The sequence below is a fragment of the Mauremys reevesii genome, linkage group 11 (genome assembly GCF_016161935.1).
Source record: "Mauremys reevesii isolate NIE-2019 linkage group 11, ASM1616193v1, whole genome shotgun sequence".
NCBI lineage: Eukaryota > Metazoa > Chordata > Testudines > Geoemydidae > Mauremys > Mauremys reevesii.
The window spans coordinates 57,063,669-57,076,575 of NC_052633.1; the positions used below are offsets into that span (position 1 = coordinate 57,063,669).

Below are 12,907 nucleotides of genomic sequence, written 5' to 3' on the forward strand. Positions count from 1 at the left end.
ATTTGCAATAGAACAAAGCATACGATACTATAAGTAGCTTATGAAAATTGCTAAAATAATTTTGAATCAGCTATTTTATTATGAAAGTACAATATAATAATTAACAGTAGCGGCATGGAAAATGAGATTTCACTAAAGCAATAGAAATCTGGTGGCTTTAATGACTTTGAACCATATGGCATCCTCTCAGAAAAGGAGACAGAAGAATTTGTTTTGTTTGTTAATTGGCAAAATTTTTTATGTTTTTCCCCATAAAAAGAGAGAGAGATTTGGGAGTGCAATGAAGGGAAAATCCATAGGAAGGGGATCCCACAGTCCTGTTGTGCATTATGCTTTTCCCATCCCAAGGACCTATACTATCTCTAAAGATACTATCCACTGGGTCTCAACCCCCTAGTGTGAGACAGATCAAACACCCTGGTTCTTGACTGTGGAGTGAGGAAGACTATTCAGCATCTTCAAACCATGTCTTTGAGGCAGAACAATAACTGTAATACATGAACTTGCACTACCTTAGAGTCAGTTACTTGTTGCAAGGGTACCAGATTTGCTTGCAGATGTCATCCCAAGAATTGAGGCACCTCATGGAGACTCCTTTAAATCCAGTATGAGGTTGTCCTGGAGTTCCTCAACTGGTAAATCCTCAAAACAACAGTCTGTGTCAGCCAAGATGGCTGAGCAGTGAGGCTCAGCGTAGATGCTAGATACACTGGCAGAAATCTAGCTTCCCCCTGGCAAGTTCAGTTAGGTAGCTTCACCACCAAAGTTATCTATGTCATAACTACAAAACCCCACCATTAGAGGACTTCGCTAAGTGATAGGTCTCCAAAGCACTTCAACACTCAGTGTTTGAAGTTGGTAGTTCTGAGTTCCAACTTGCTGGATGAGGTGGAGCATCCATAGAAAATATCAAGGCACACAGCACAGGGAGAGAACAGCAGCAATACTACACACTGGTTTTGAAGCCCCTAACGTCATCAGACTTTGAAATGAAGCCTTTAGAATCTCCCTCTCTTATTTGCCAATAAATGTTCATAGCACAAGAATGGAGTATCAATTTTCATATTATGTGCTCATAATTAGATTTACATAAAATATTAGCTATGGGAACAGAGATAATTAGCACTTTGCATCATTCTTATTTGTGACCATACGGGCATTTCAGGATTTTTTAAAAATCTGATTCTTGACCATGAGAGGAAAGCTGATCTGAATAGCTATTTTCTAAAGAGCCAGTTAACTTCTTGGCACTAGCATCAAGAGCTCTCCCAGCAGTGGATGTGCTGAAAACCACTGGCTTGAAAAGATTAGACAAGAAGGATGATCTAGTATGGTGGTAGACAAGTTTATGATCCTTGTGATAATATGAAGAGTAGCAATGTTTATATTGAAAGCAAATACTAGCCTGGAATCGCAGAGATTCTTTCATTCGTTTTTGACATCAGAGCTGGAATTTACTGCTTGTTGACAATGCAAAATTGTTTATCTACTCAGTTTCATTCTTTGGATCATTGCTGAAACTCTGTAGTTTTTAGTATGTACTCAGTGATGGAAAAGTTTGATTGTTTCTGCAGTAGCTATGAACATATTTTCAGAAAATCAATGGACATTCTGAGTTGAAAACATCAAGGCAATTTTTTTTTAGGTTGGGACTATGTGATACTTAGTTGCGTATTTATGGTGAAACATGATTAAGTTGTCCAAAATAAGGTGTCTTTTAAAAGAAGACCACTGATTGTCTGATATAATTTTTAGTTGCCATTAATGAAATAAACAAATAAATACAAATTTTCTTTTTGCAAATTGACATCATTCTTATTTCTTCAGATAAATCAAATAATACATAATCATATGTAGAACAACTCTGGAATTACTGCCAAAGGACTGCCTTCTGAGATTGATACAAAATCATCATTTCTCTCTGAATATGTCAGGTTTCATAAACACGAGAAGTCTCTTTACAATAAGAAAGAAAGAAAAAAAGAAAGAAAAAGAAAAGGTTACTGATCCTGAAACTTTGTTCAGAGTACAATTTATAAATATTCTTACAGACAAAATATTAATTTTAGAATAAAAATATTTCAGTAGGATCTACTTAAAGTAAAAGTATTTCCAATAATAATAAGTTAATACAGAGATACTCAGACCGAGGCTCGTGATCTGAAACTGGCTCTTTAATGCATCTCCTGCAGCTCTTTGCAGCACATGATCTTAAAACACTGATTTTAATTATGAACCATAGTGCTTTTACTATGTTATTAATCAGTTGCAGTTGATAAATACTTGGTCAGTAGAATATATAGTAAATGAAACAATTAATTCACTCTCCTGTGGTTCTTTTGGGTAATGTTGATCACAAATTTGGCTCCTGAACCTCTGAGGTCTGAGAATCACTGAGTTAAAGAATATATGTAAATACAGATTTCACTCAAAGGAATGTTAGATATTAAAGCATTGAATATTTTTGGAATCAGTTACACTCAGTTACACTCAGTGTACACTCACTGAGTGTAACTGATGGGACTCAAACCCTCAGTGAATTAGGGATATGCCTACCCTGCATGCAACGTCAGCTCCAGCGGACTGGGTGAAAGAGATCACTAAGATCCAACGGCCAAGGAGGCGATTCTGCAACACTTTGTGGACAGCGAAGGGCTTGACGAGGCATGAAAGACATCAAGGCCATCCACTGCAACCAAAGAAGTTACCAGTCGTGACGATTTTTTGTACCATTGGTGTCTGGCTTCTAAGGTAGAGAGTGGGATTGCTCCCGTGCAACTGCTCTACCGCTTAAAAAGCTTTCACGCACAGTCTTGTGCAAATCATCAAACATCATCATCATACCACCCAAGTCCTGCGGCGATGGGGGAGGGGCAAAGTGACAGGGTGGAGGTTACCACTGGGAGTCGTAGTCCCAATCCTGCACGCAGGCGGCCTGTGGATAGGTGGTCGTCCAGCTCTGTACCTGGGGCAGCAGAGTTGCCCGGCAGCATCCCAGGTGTCTGAGCAGCCCTCTTCAGGACAGCACTGCTCACCCTAGTAAGGGAGGGGCCTAGAAAAGGTGGCCTAAAAATTGCCTGCCCTACAACAACTGGCCAGCAAGCTGCGGCTGGCAGTTTAACCCAACCTGCGGCCGAAAGCAAAAGAAAAATTTGAGGAAACTTACCATTGGTGTATGGAATGTTCGTACCCTCATGGATTGAGAAGCTGTTGCAAGACCTGAGAGAAGGACAGCTCTCATTGCTCGAGAACTAGCCCACTACAACATCGATATAGCGGCATTAAGTGAAACAAGATTGCCTGGGGAAGGTTCCTTGAGCGAACCAGGAAGTGGTTACACCTTCTTCTGGAAGGGTAAGACTGAGACAGAGGACAGAATACATGGAGTTGGTCTGGTAATAAAAACCTCATTGATGCATCAACTCCCAGACCTTCCAGTGGGTATCAATGAAAGATTGCTGAAACTAAGCTTCCCACTAAATGCCAAACATCATGCCACCATCATCAGTGCATATGCACCCACTCTAACATGCTCTGACAACTCAAAGGAACAATACTATGAAGATCTCGACAGACTGATCAAGGCCACACCTGTAACAGACAAACTACTCCTACTTGGAGATTTCAATGCCTGAGTCGGGGCTGACAGCGAGAACTGGAAAGGAGTAACCGGGCCACATGGTGTAGGCAAAATGAACAGCAATGGACTACTCCTTTTGAGCCTTTGTTCTGAAAATGACCTGACCATTACCTGCACCCTAGGTCCAAACAGTGGCATCTGATAGATTATACCATTGTCAGAAGGCGAGACATCTGAGACGTACTGATCACCAGAGTAATGTGAGGCGTAGAGTGCTGGACAGATCACAGATTAGTTAGGATTTCTCTTCAACTTCACATCGCTCCCTCTCAGCACAAACGCCCTAAGCATGTGCGACCTGCTTTCAACATAGCCAAACTGAAGGATGCTCAGTGTTTCAACAATTTCCAGAGGAGTCTTGATGACAAACTGACATCCCACAGACATTTGATCGGTACTGTAACCAAAAAGTGGGACCAGTTCAAGCAGATAGTGACTGACACAGCAATAACATCTCTTGGACCAAAGAAAAGAACACATCAGGATTGGTTTGATGAGAACCAAGAAGAAATATGCTCAGCACTGGAAGTATAGAGAAAAGCCTTTATCGAATGGCAGAATGACCCCTCTTCAGTCTCTAAACGGGACCATTTCAAGTACTTTCAGAGCAAAACACAGAAAGACCTCCGTCAGATACAAGACAACTGGTGGGAGAGCAAAGCCAAAGAAATTGAGCACTATGCTGAGACTCACAACTCAAAGATGTTCTTCAGTGCTATTAAGACTGTCTATGGACCTTCTAAACCAAGGACCACCCCCTTGCTCTCATCAGACAACACAACGCTGATTAAAGATGAAGGCATCAATGAAAGATGGCAAGAACACTTTAGCAACCTTCTCAATAGACCATCAAGCGTGAATAATAATGTCCTCAATGAAATTCCACAACAACCTGCTCTGATAGATCTTGACTTTCCGCCCACTATAGATGAGATTAAAAAAGCTATTAGCCAGATGAGTTCAGGAAAAGCTCCTGGAAAAGATGGGATACCAGCAGAGAGATACAAAGCAGCAGGTCCAGCAGCACTAGCAGCATTCCACAGCATGATCATCAGCATCTGGGAGGATGAAAACATACCACAGGACCACCGCGACGCTACTATTGTCTCTATTTTCAAGAACAAAGGCAGCAAAGCAGAATGTGGAAACTATAGAGGCATATCCTTCCTCTCCATTGGTGGGAAGATCATCGCTCACATCATCTTGAACCACCTAATAGCCAATATTTCCAAGGCAAATCTACCTGAAAGTCAATGTGGTTTCCGACCTGGCTGGAGCACAGTCGACATGGTGTTTGCTGTCAGACAAATACAAGAGAAGTGCATTGAACAGAATATGCACCTGTATGCTGTCTTCATAGATCTGACAAAGGCGTTTGATACCGTCAACAGGGAAGCCCTTTGGACCATTTTAACACGACTTGGCTGCCCAAGAAAATTTGTCCAGATTATACGCCTTTTTCATGACAGCATGACAGGTGAAGTATCATCTGATGGAGCCACATCAGCCCCCTTCAACATCACCAATGGCTTGAAACAAGGATGTGTTCTCGCTCCTGTCCTATTTAACCTTGTCTTTGCATGCGTCCTTAACCATGCAATGAAAGATCTGGACCGAGGTATATACTTGAAATACCGGCACGATGGTTCACTTTTTGACCTCCATCACCTGAATGCAAAGACTAAGACAGTGCAGAAACTCCTTCTTGAGGCACTCTTTGCTGACGACTGTGCCCTCATGGCTCACACTGAAAATGATCTTCAGCACAATGTCAACAAGTTTGCTGAGGCCTCGCAACTCTTCGGACTAACTATCAGCCTCGGAAAGACAGAAGTTCTTCATCAACCTGCACCTGGATCAAATGCTTCTGTCCCGAGTATCTCCATTGATGGCACTCAGCTTAAAGTAGTGGAGAACTTTAAATACCTGGGTAGTGTCATAACCAGTGATGAATCACTGGATAATGAGATCAACGCACGAATATCCAAAGCAAGCCAGGCACTTGGCTGTCTGCGTGTCAAAGTTTTAAACCACCACAACATCCGGATGTCAACAAAACTGCTTGTGTACAGAGCTGTTGTTCTCATCTGTTTTGTACGGGTGAGAAACATGGACACTATATAGGTGTCACATCAAACAGCTTGAAGCATTACACATGCGCTGCCTCTGCAACATCATGAAGATCCGCTGGCAAGACAAAGTGCCCAATCTCGAGGTCCTCAAGAGATCCCAGATGACAAGCATCGAAATGATGATCATGAAGTCACAGCTACGTTGGACCGGTCATGTCAGCCGCATGGATGCCAACAGAACCCCCCGCCAGCTTCTGTATGGTGAGCTCTCCCAGGGCATCCGGCATATAGGTCATCCATGGAAACGTTACAAGGACACCATCAAAGCCAATTTGCAGTACAGCAGTATCAAACCTAGGGACCTTGAGGACGCCGCCAGCGACAGAACACAGTGGCGTGCAACAATTAGAAATACCTGCATCGCCTTTGAGGAAGACCGCTGCCGGCGTCTACAAGAGGCACGGGAACGACGTCACAGAGCAGCAGCAGCGCACAATCCACTGACCGCGAACTTCCCATGCACCATCTGCAGCCAAATGTGCACCTCTAGAATTGGCTTGTACAGTCATCAGAGGTTGGTGAGACCAACATTAGATGATCTGCACAGATTTGTCATCATCGGATCGATGGACTACAAGATTTTTGGAATAGATTATTCCCTGTAATGGGTTGGACTCACCCCTGCGGCGCCTCCTGCTGGTGACTCTGGGGAATTAGCTCTTTCCAGCCCTGGAGCGCCCTCTGCAGGCCGGTGATCCACCTGTTTGTTACTGGCCCCGTGTCCCACCCAGGGGAACCCCCACCCTACTATCCCCACTTCACCTCAGTAGTGGCTATTGCCCAGTCTCTATCTAGCCCCCGTTCGCTGGGGCAGACTGCAGTAGCCAGCACTCGTCACAGGCAAAGGGGGTTTGGACCTGCTGCCTTGGCCTACCCCTAGGTTGCCCCCTGCAACCCCCAGTACCTTTTGCCCTGTGCTAGGCCGCAGCCTGGGGTTTTCTAGGCTGGATCTTCCCCAGCTCCTCAGCCTTTCCCCAGCCCTGCTTCACCCTAGGTACCTTGTCTCAGTTCCCTGCAGCCAGGCCCATCTCCCTCTAGAAACAGAGAGAGACTGACTGGGCTCCTGGCTCACAGCCTTTTATAGGGGCCAGCTGTGGCCTGACTGGGGTGTGGCCCAGCTGCGGCTACTTCCCCAATCAGCCCAGCTTTGAGAGCAGCAGCTCTCAAGCCCTGCCAAGCCGTTTTTAAACCCCTTAAAACCAGGAGCAGGGATCCACCCTGCTACATTCCCCTTAAATTTTGTGATTTGAAGGTTTTAGAATTGATTTAGGAGAGTAAAATGTTGAAACCACTAAAATGGCAAAGGGCAAGAAATTATTTTTGCAAGTAGGTAGTGGATTTTTAAAGGAATTTAGGGTGACAACTATTTTTAGTTTTCCTAGCCCTTTGTCTTAAGGAACTTCCCTACTTGTTCTTTGTTTTTGCATTCCACTAGCAAGTTTCCACCAGATATTTTCCTAGTTCTTACTATATATCCAGCACTTTTTTTCTTAGCCACTTTGCACTCCACAGTGTTCTGAAACTCTTTGCACTCCACATGAGTCCCCTATCCTTGTGTTCTTAGCTGTGGAGTGCAAACTGGTTCAGAAAAAAAGTGCTGGATATATAGAAAGAGTTAGGAAAACACCTGATGGAAAATTGCTAGTGGAACCCCTATCCAGAATACAAGGAAAATGGGGTCCAGCTAAAAAAGCTATCCTGCAGTTCTTTAAAAATACTGGGAGAGGTGACAGACTTTAAGTCACAACCTATTTATGAAGTCCAGTGAATGGCAATCATACATTCAGGAATTGTCTGCTGCACCACAAAACACAGGAGGAGGAAGAAGAATAGGTGAGGACTGAAGAGAGAAGAGCTGCAGTAGGTAGCTTATACCCTGGAACTGGCCTTGAAAGGAGACGACAGCTGGGGTGAATGGGTTCTAGAAAGCTGCTAGTGAGACTTGGAACTGCCAAGAAGAAGCTCCTCAGCAGCAGACCACCAGGAAACCATATGAGGAGTCAGACTTCCCAAGAGAGAGGACTGGAAGACATAGTACTGGGAAAGGCACCTGCAGATAGACAGGGCTTGTAAGGAGAGGTTTTAGCTATTTAAACACAGTGATCTTGGGCTGGAACCCAGAGAAAAGTACAGGCCTGAGTTCCCCTATCTCCCCCAGAAAGGGGAATACGAAAGCATCCTTGAGGAAGAGGAGGGCAAGGACTATAGAGCCCAGGTCAGGGCTGGGATTGACAAGCCGATACAGGGTCAAAGGACTTTTTGTCAGTGGGACTCTTTATTACCTCAAAAAGGGTGAGATTATGAACAACCTGACAGGAGTTGTGAGAAGCTGACTGTTACAGAGCCAAGCAGCTGTCTGGTGGGGAAACTGAGGCAGAGTTGCTGCCACACCAAACCCAACCATGTGTAGACACATTGTCTGGTGAGTTAGCTCTGTTATAGAGCCTAAATACCTTTTAAAAATCTGGCCCTAAGTATCACTAGCGATTTAGGCCTCAATTCAGCCAAGCACTTAAGAATGTGTGTTATATTAAGCATTTGCCGAAATGCTTGGCTGAATTGGGATCTTAGTTACTTAACTTTTATTAGTATCAGTAATGTTAATATTTTAGTATTAACTATATACGTTATGATAGTGCCCAGAAGTCCCATGTGGGATTGAAGCCCCATTCTGTTGAGCATCCTATAAACACAGATAGAGATGATTCCTGTCACGGAGAGGTTATAATCTAAAATAATGGTTATCAACCTTTCCAGATAACTTTACCCTTTCAGGAGTCTGATTTATTTTGTGTACCCCAAGTTTCACCTCACTTAAAAATTACCTGCTTACAAAATCAGACATAAAAATGCAATAGTGTCACAGCACTCTATTACTGAAAATTGCTTACTTTCTCATTTTTACCATGTAATTATAAAATAAATCAATTGGAATATAAATATTGTACTTACATTTCAGCGTACAGTATATAGAGCAGTATAAACAAGTCAGTGTCTGTATTAAATTTTAGTTTGTACTGACTTCGCTAATGCTTTTTAATGTAACCTGTTGTAAAACTAGGCAAATATCTAGATGCGTTGAAGTAGCCCCTGGAAGACCTCTGGGTACCCCCAGGGGTATGCGTACCCCTGGCTGAGAACCACTGATCTAAAAAACACAAACTAATAATCGAGAGTGGGAATGTATCAGGATACATTCCCACTCTCGACTATTAGTCTGTGTCTTTTAGATCAGTGGTTCTCGACTACAATAAACTAAAAGCTGTTTATTATTCATGGTCTTTTGTGAAAGCCGAAGGTTTGTTTCTGGGGTTTGGGAATTTAAAGGACCTGCTTTGCTGCTTAGATTTAGTGTCCTGACGAATTAATTACATATATTTTTTGCTGTTGGATGGTCATTATTTTAATTGTGATATTCTTAGGGGTACCTAAAGCTTTTTGTATGGGTGTCTTGTAATGTTGTTTAAATAGAAAGAAAGAAAGAAATTAATGAGAGGATCAGTGATTCCCACTGTTTTTTTTTTTTTAATTTGAGGACAAGTCAGCGCCTGTGTGTGTATACAATATATATAGTCACAATTCATCATGATCATCATGAAGGATTTTGTACAGAGCATGGCAGAGGGAGTCTAAAGAGAGGTTTGAAAAAGGAAAAAGTACTGGGTATATGGATTTTATCGATGAGTTTTCCCATGTGCAAGAAGCAGCATAGGAGAAAATGGTGAAATGTTTGATGGAGAAGCTAACTAGTGGGTAGAAATGGCTGGGAATGTTGGAGCAAAGGCAGGAGTAGCACTGCAGCAATACACTACTGGATCAGCAAGGTAGGGCCTGTCAAGATGGGGAAGATCTTTAAAGGTAAAGACTACTAGAGACCAGAATATATACTCATGCTAAATCACATTCAAAAATTATTTTGATATCCATATGGGCCCGTGGTGCCTGTGCTCCACCAATATTTAGGAACGTGGGCCTGGCTTCACCAATGTTTGGGCTTACTGTGCTTTGGGGGCCCCGCGCTTCATGGGGACACAGTGTCCAGGGCGGCCTGGAGGGTTACCAGGGGGCCTGGCGTTGGCAGCAGTGAGCAACCTGTCCCCAGCCCACCCCGCTCCACCCTGCTGGCTCCCAGCATCGCTTGGGAGAGGGGACGGAAGCTGGAAAGAGGCGAGGTGGAGGTCTGTGGGGAGGGGCAGAATGGGAGAGGGGACAGCAGGGGCAGGCTGGGGCCAGGTCACTCGCTGCTGCCAGCACCAGGCCCCCCTCTAACCTCCCAGGCCACCCTGGACCATGTGTCCCCCTGAAGCACAGGGTCTGGTCCGGTTCGCCCAGTCCGTCCTATGGACAGGATGGCTCTGCTTGGACTCATTCTGGGCACCATCAAAAATTGTACAAATCTGGTGCCTATGTTGATACCTCATTCCAGTTCCTAGGTTTGCACAAAGCCAGACTTGAAGCACAAGCACAGCAAGCAGCTGTTCGGGGCACGACATCAAATGCAATCTCTGCAATTCATGTAATGGCCCTATCCACTTCACAGGCAGAGGAGTATGCCTGACTCAAGCTATTTTTATTAGTCCCTCTTCTTCATGACCACTTAATTTAAACACTTCAAGGGACATTGTTGGCGTCACAGGATCTAAACTAACATTCTGTAAAACAGCCCTAATGGGAATTCAAGAAATTCCCCTTGAAATTCCATTGCACTGACATGTAATTTTAAAAATGTCACTGTGGCTTTTATAAAGCAAACTTCTTATAGATGTACTTTTATGCAAAGAAAATATGCCACTGGTAATTTTTTTCACTATCATTTCCCCCTCTCCCTTGAACCTGAAAGAATAAAGTACAACAGAAAAAAAAATCAAAATGCAAACGAAACACAAAAATAGCTGCATCCCATTGGAAGAGTCCTGCTGCTGCTGTTCAGAAATGCTCATGCATCCACAAAAGGATTTATCCATAATCATATGTTGTGAGTGTAAATGCTTGTTTCAAAATCCTACATACTGACTGAATAAAACTAATTTCAGTTTTGCTTTATATACTGCAGACATCCTCTTTCTGATGCAGTGAGTGATTAAATCAAAAGTATGGGAAAATGCTACGTTTTTCACTAGATGTGTGGGTATAGCTCCAATTAATTGTAGCATTATAAGTGTAAGACACCCATTGGTCAATATAGCACTTTGTACTCTGTTGCATAAATATGCCTATAGTTTAGTCAGGGGTGCCATTTGGGGAAGGGCTCTAGCCTCCCCTCCCCGTGAGTTTCATACCTGAGGTCTGTTCACAGCACACACCCTAGCCCTAGACAGAGCTCTTAACTGCAATACAGCGTGAGTGTAATATGTGATGAGTAAGGCTATGATTTAATTATGGGTATTTTTAGTAAAAGTCATGGACAGGTCACAGGCAAGAAACAAAAAATCATGGGCTGTGATCTGTCCATGACTTATACCATAAATATCCCTGATTGAATCTTAGGAGGGGGGCACTGCCGAGGTGGGGGGAGCCTGTAGCACCAGCAGCTGGCGGGGGGGAGTGCTCTGGGGGACCAGTGTCACCACCTGCAGGGAGGAGGGCCTGGTGCGGCTGACTGCGGAGCCACCTGAGCGGCTGACTGCAGAGTCGCTCCAGCAGCAGCTGGTGTGGCTTCCCCCAGAGCAGCCTGTGCACTGGCCACTGCAGAAGTCCCGGAGGTCTCAGGAAGTCATAGAATCTGTGAGTTCCATGACTTCCGTGACAAACACAAAGCCCTAGTGGTGAGTTCTGTGCAGCTCCTCACTTCTGCCTTTGGGGCAGGGAGGTTTTTTTTTGGTTGGTTTTTTTTTATAAACAGAGTCAGTGTGATTAAGATAACAAAAGGCTTGTTTTTAAATTAAATTAAGGATTGTTAGATGATCCTGAAAGCATTGCCAGGCACTTCAGTTAAAAGATAGGAAACAACGGGTAGGAATAAGTGGTAAGAATGGAGAGAGGTAAATGATGTCCCCCAGGAGTCTGAACTTGGACCACTGCTGTTCAACATATTCATAAATACTTTCTTACATCATCCTATTTCTCTGTGTAATTTGTACCAATTTACAGTCCATGACCTATCAATATAATGGGTATAAGTAGCTCTAAGAGAATCTAAGTTAGACCCTTTTACACTAATATACACATTACTTCTGAATTTGGAGCAGTTTCACAATTTCTACCATTAGCAACAGTGGAATACTGTGGCATTTATACCTCGTGTTTGTTTGGTTTTTATTTGAAATGTTATGAGTAATACAACTTCTCACATTACTTCAGTTCAAAAAAGCTTCAGAACAGCCACTTATCAATTAAAAATGTCTTCGTTTTCCTGTATCAAATCCAAACTGAAAGCTGACAATTTTTTTTTATTAGACAATGTGGGTGAGTTAATATCTTTTATTGGACCCATTTGGTGAGAGAGAGAAGCTTTTGAGCTCTCTCACCAACAGAAGTTGGTCCAGTAAAAGATATTTGCCCACTTTGTCTCTCTAATATCCTGGGACCGGTATGGCTACAAAAACACTGCTTACAATTTTTTTTTATTTTATGATAATTAGTGTTGCTTTGGTCATGGGTCAATAGAATCTTGAGAAGCATGTGACAGATGTGTAGTCATGTTGCTGAATGCACTACTGATGAGTGTCGTATATCTTGGAATATTATTATCCCACCCCTTTTAGTAGCAGTCTTTTAAGTTCTGCCTTTATGGAATACATTGATGCAAATGGTAGCATCTTCATTGCAGATAAAAAGACCTGTGGGCCTCATGAATTCCAGTGCAAAAACAACAACTGTATTCCAGATCACTGGAGATGCGACAGCCAAAATGATTGTGGTGATAATTCAGATGAAGAAAACTGCAGTAAGTAAATCTTGCAGCCTATTCAATAAACACAAGGAACTTTTTTTATGCTGATAAGCTGTCCATTTGATTTTATCTATCCTACTCTTTGCATCGTCATTTGTAGTCACATTTAGTCTGGCACATTCAGAATCAGTTGACCTGAATCCAAAACGATGACTCTGAAAGTCTCATATTTGAATTATTTCCATAAAGATCTGTAGCCAATTAAGAGAGTATCATGCACTATTCTGTAAAATATGAATATGC

General features: G+C 43.0%; 1 protein-coding gene across 1 annotated transcript in view; it reads left to right on the forward strand.

Moving 5' to 3' along the window:
- LRP1B (LDL receptor related protein 1B) overlaps positions 1–12,907 on the forward strand; it is a 1,239,928-nt gene that overhangs the window by 1,094,369 nt on the left and 132,652 nt on the right. The window contains exon 67 of the mRNA XM_039494476.1: positions 12,542–12,658. Coding sequence (XP_039350410.1) covers positions 12,542–12,658 — 117 coding nt within the window. The remainder of the gene's footprint in view (positions 1–12,541; positions 12,659–12,907) is intronic.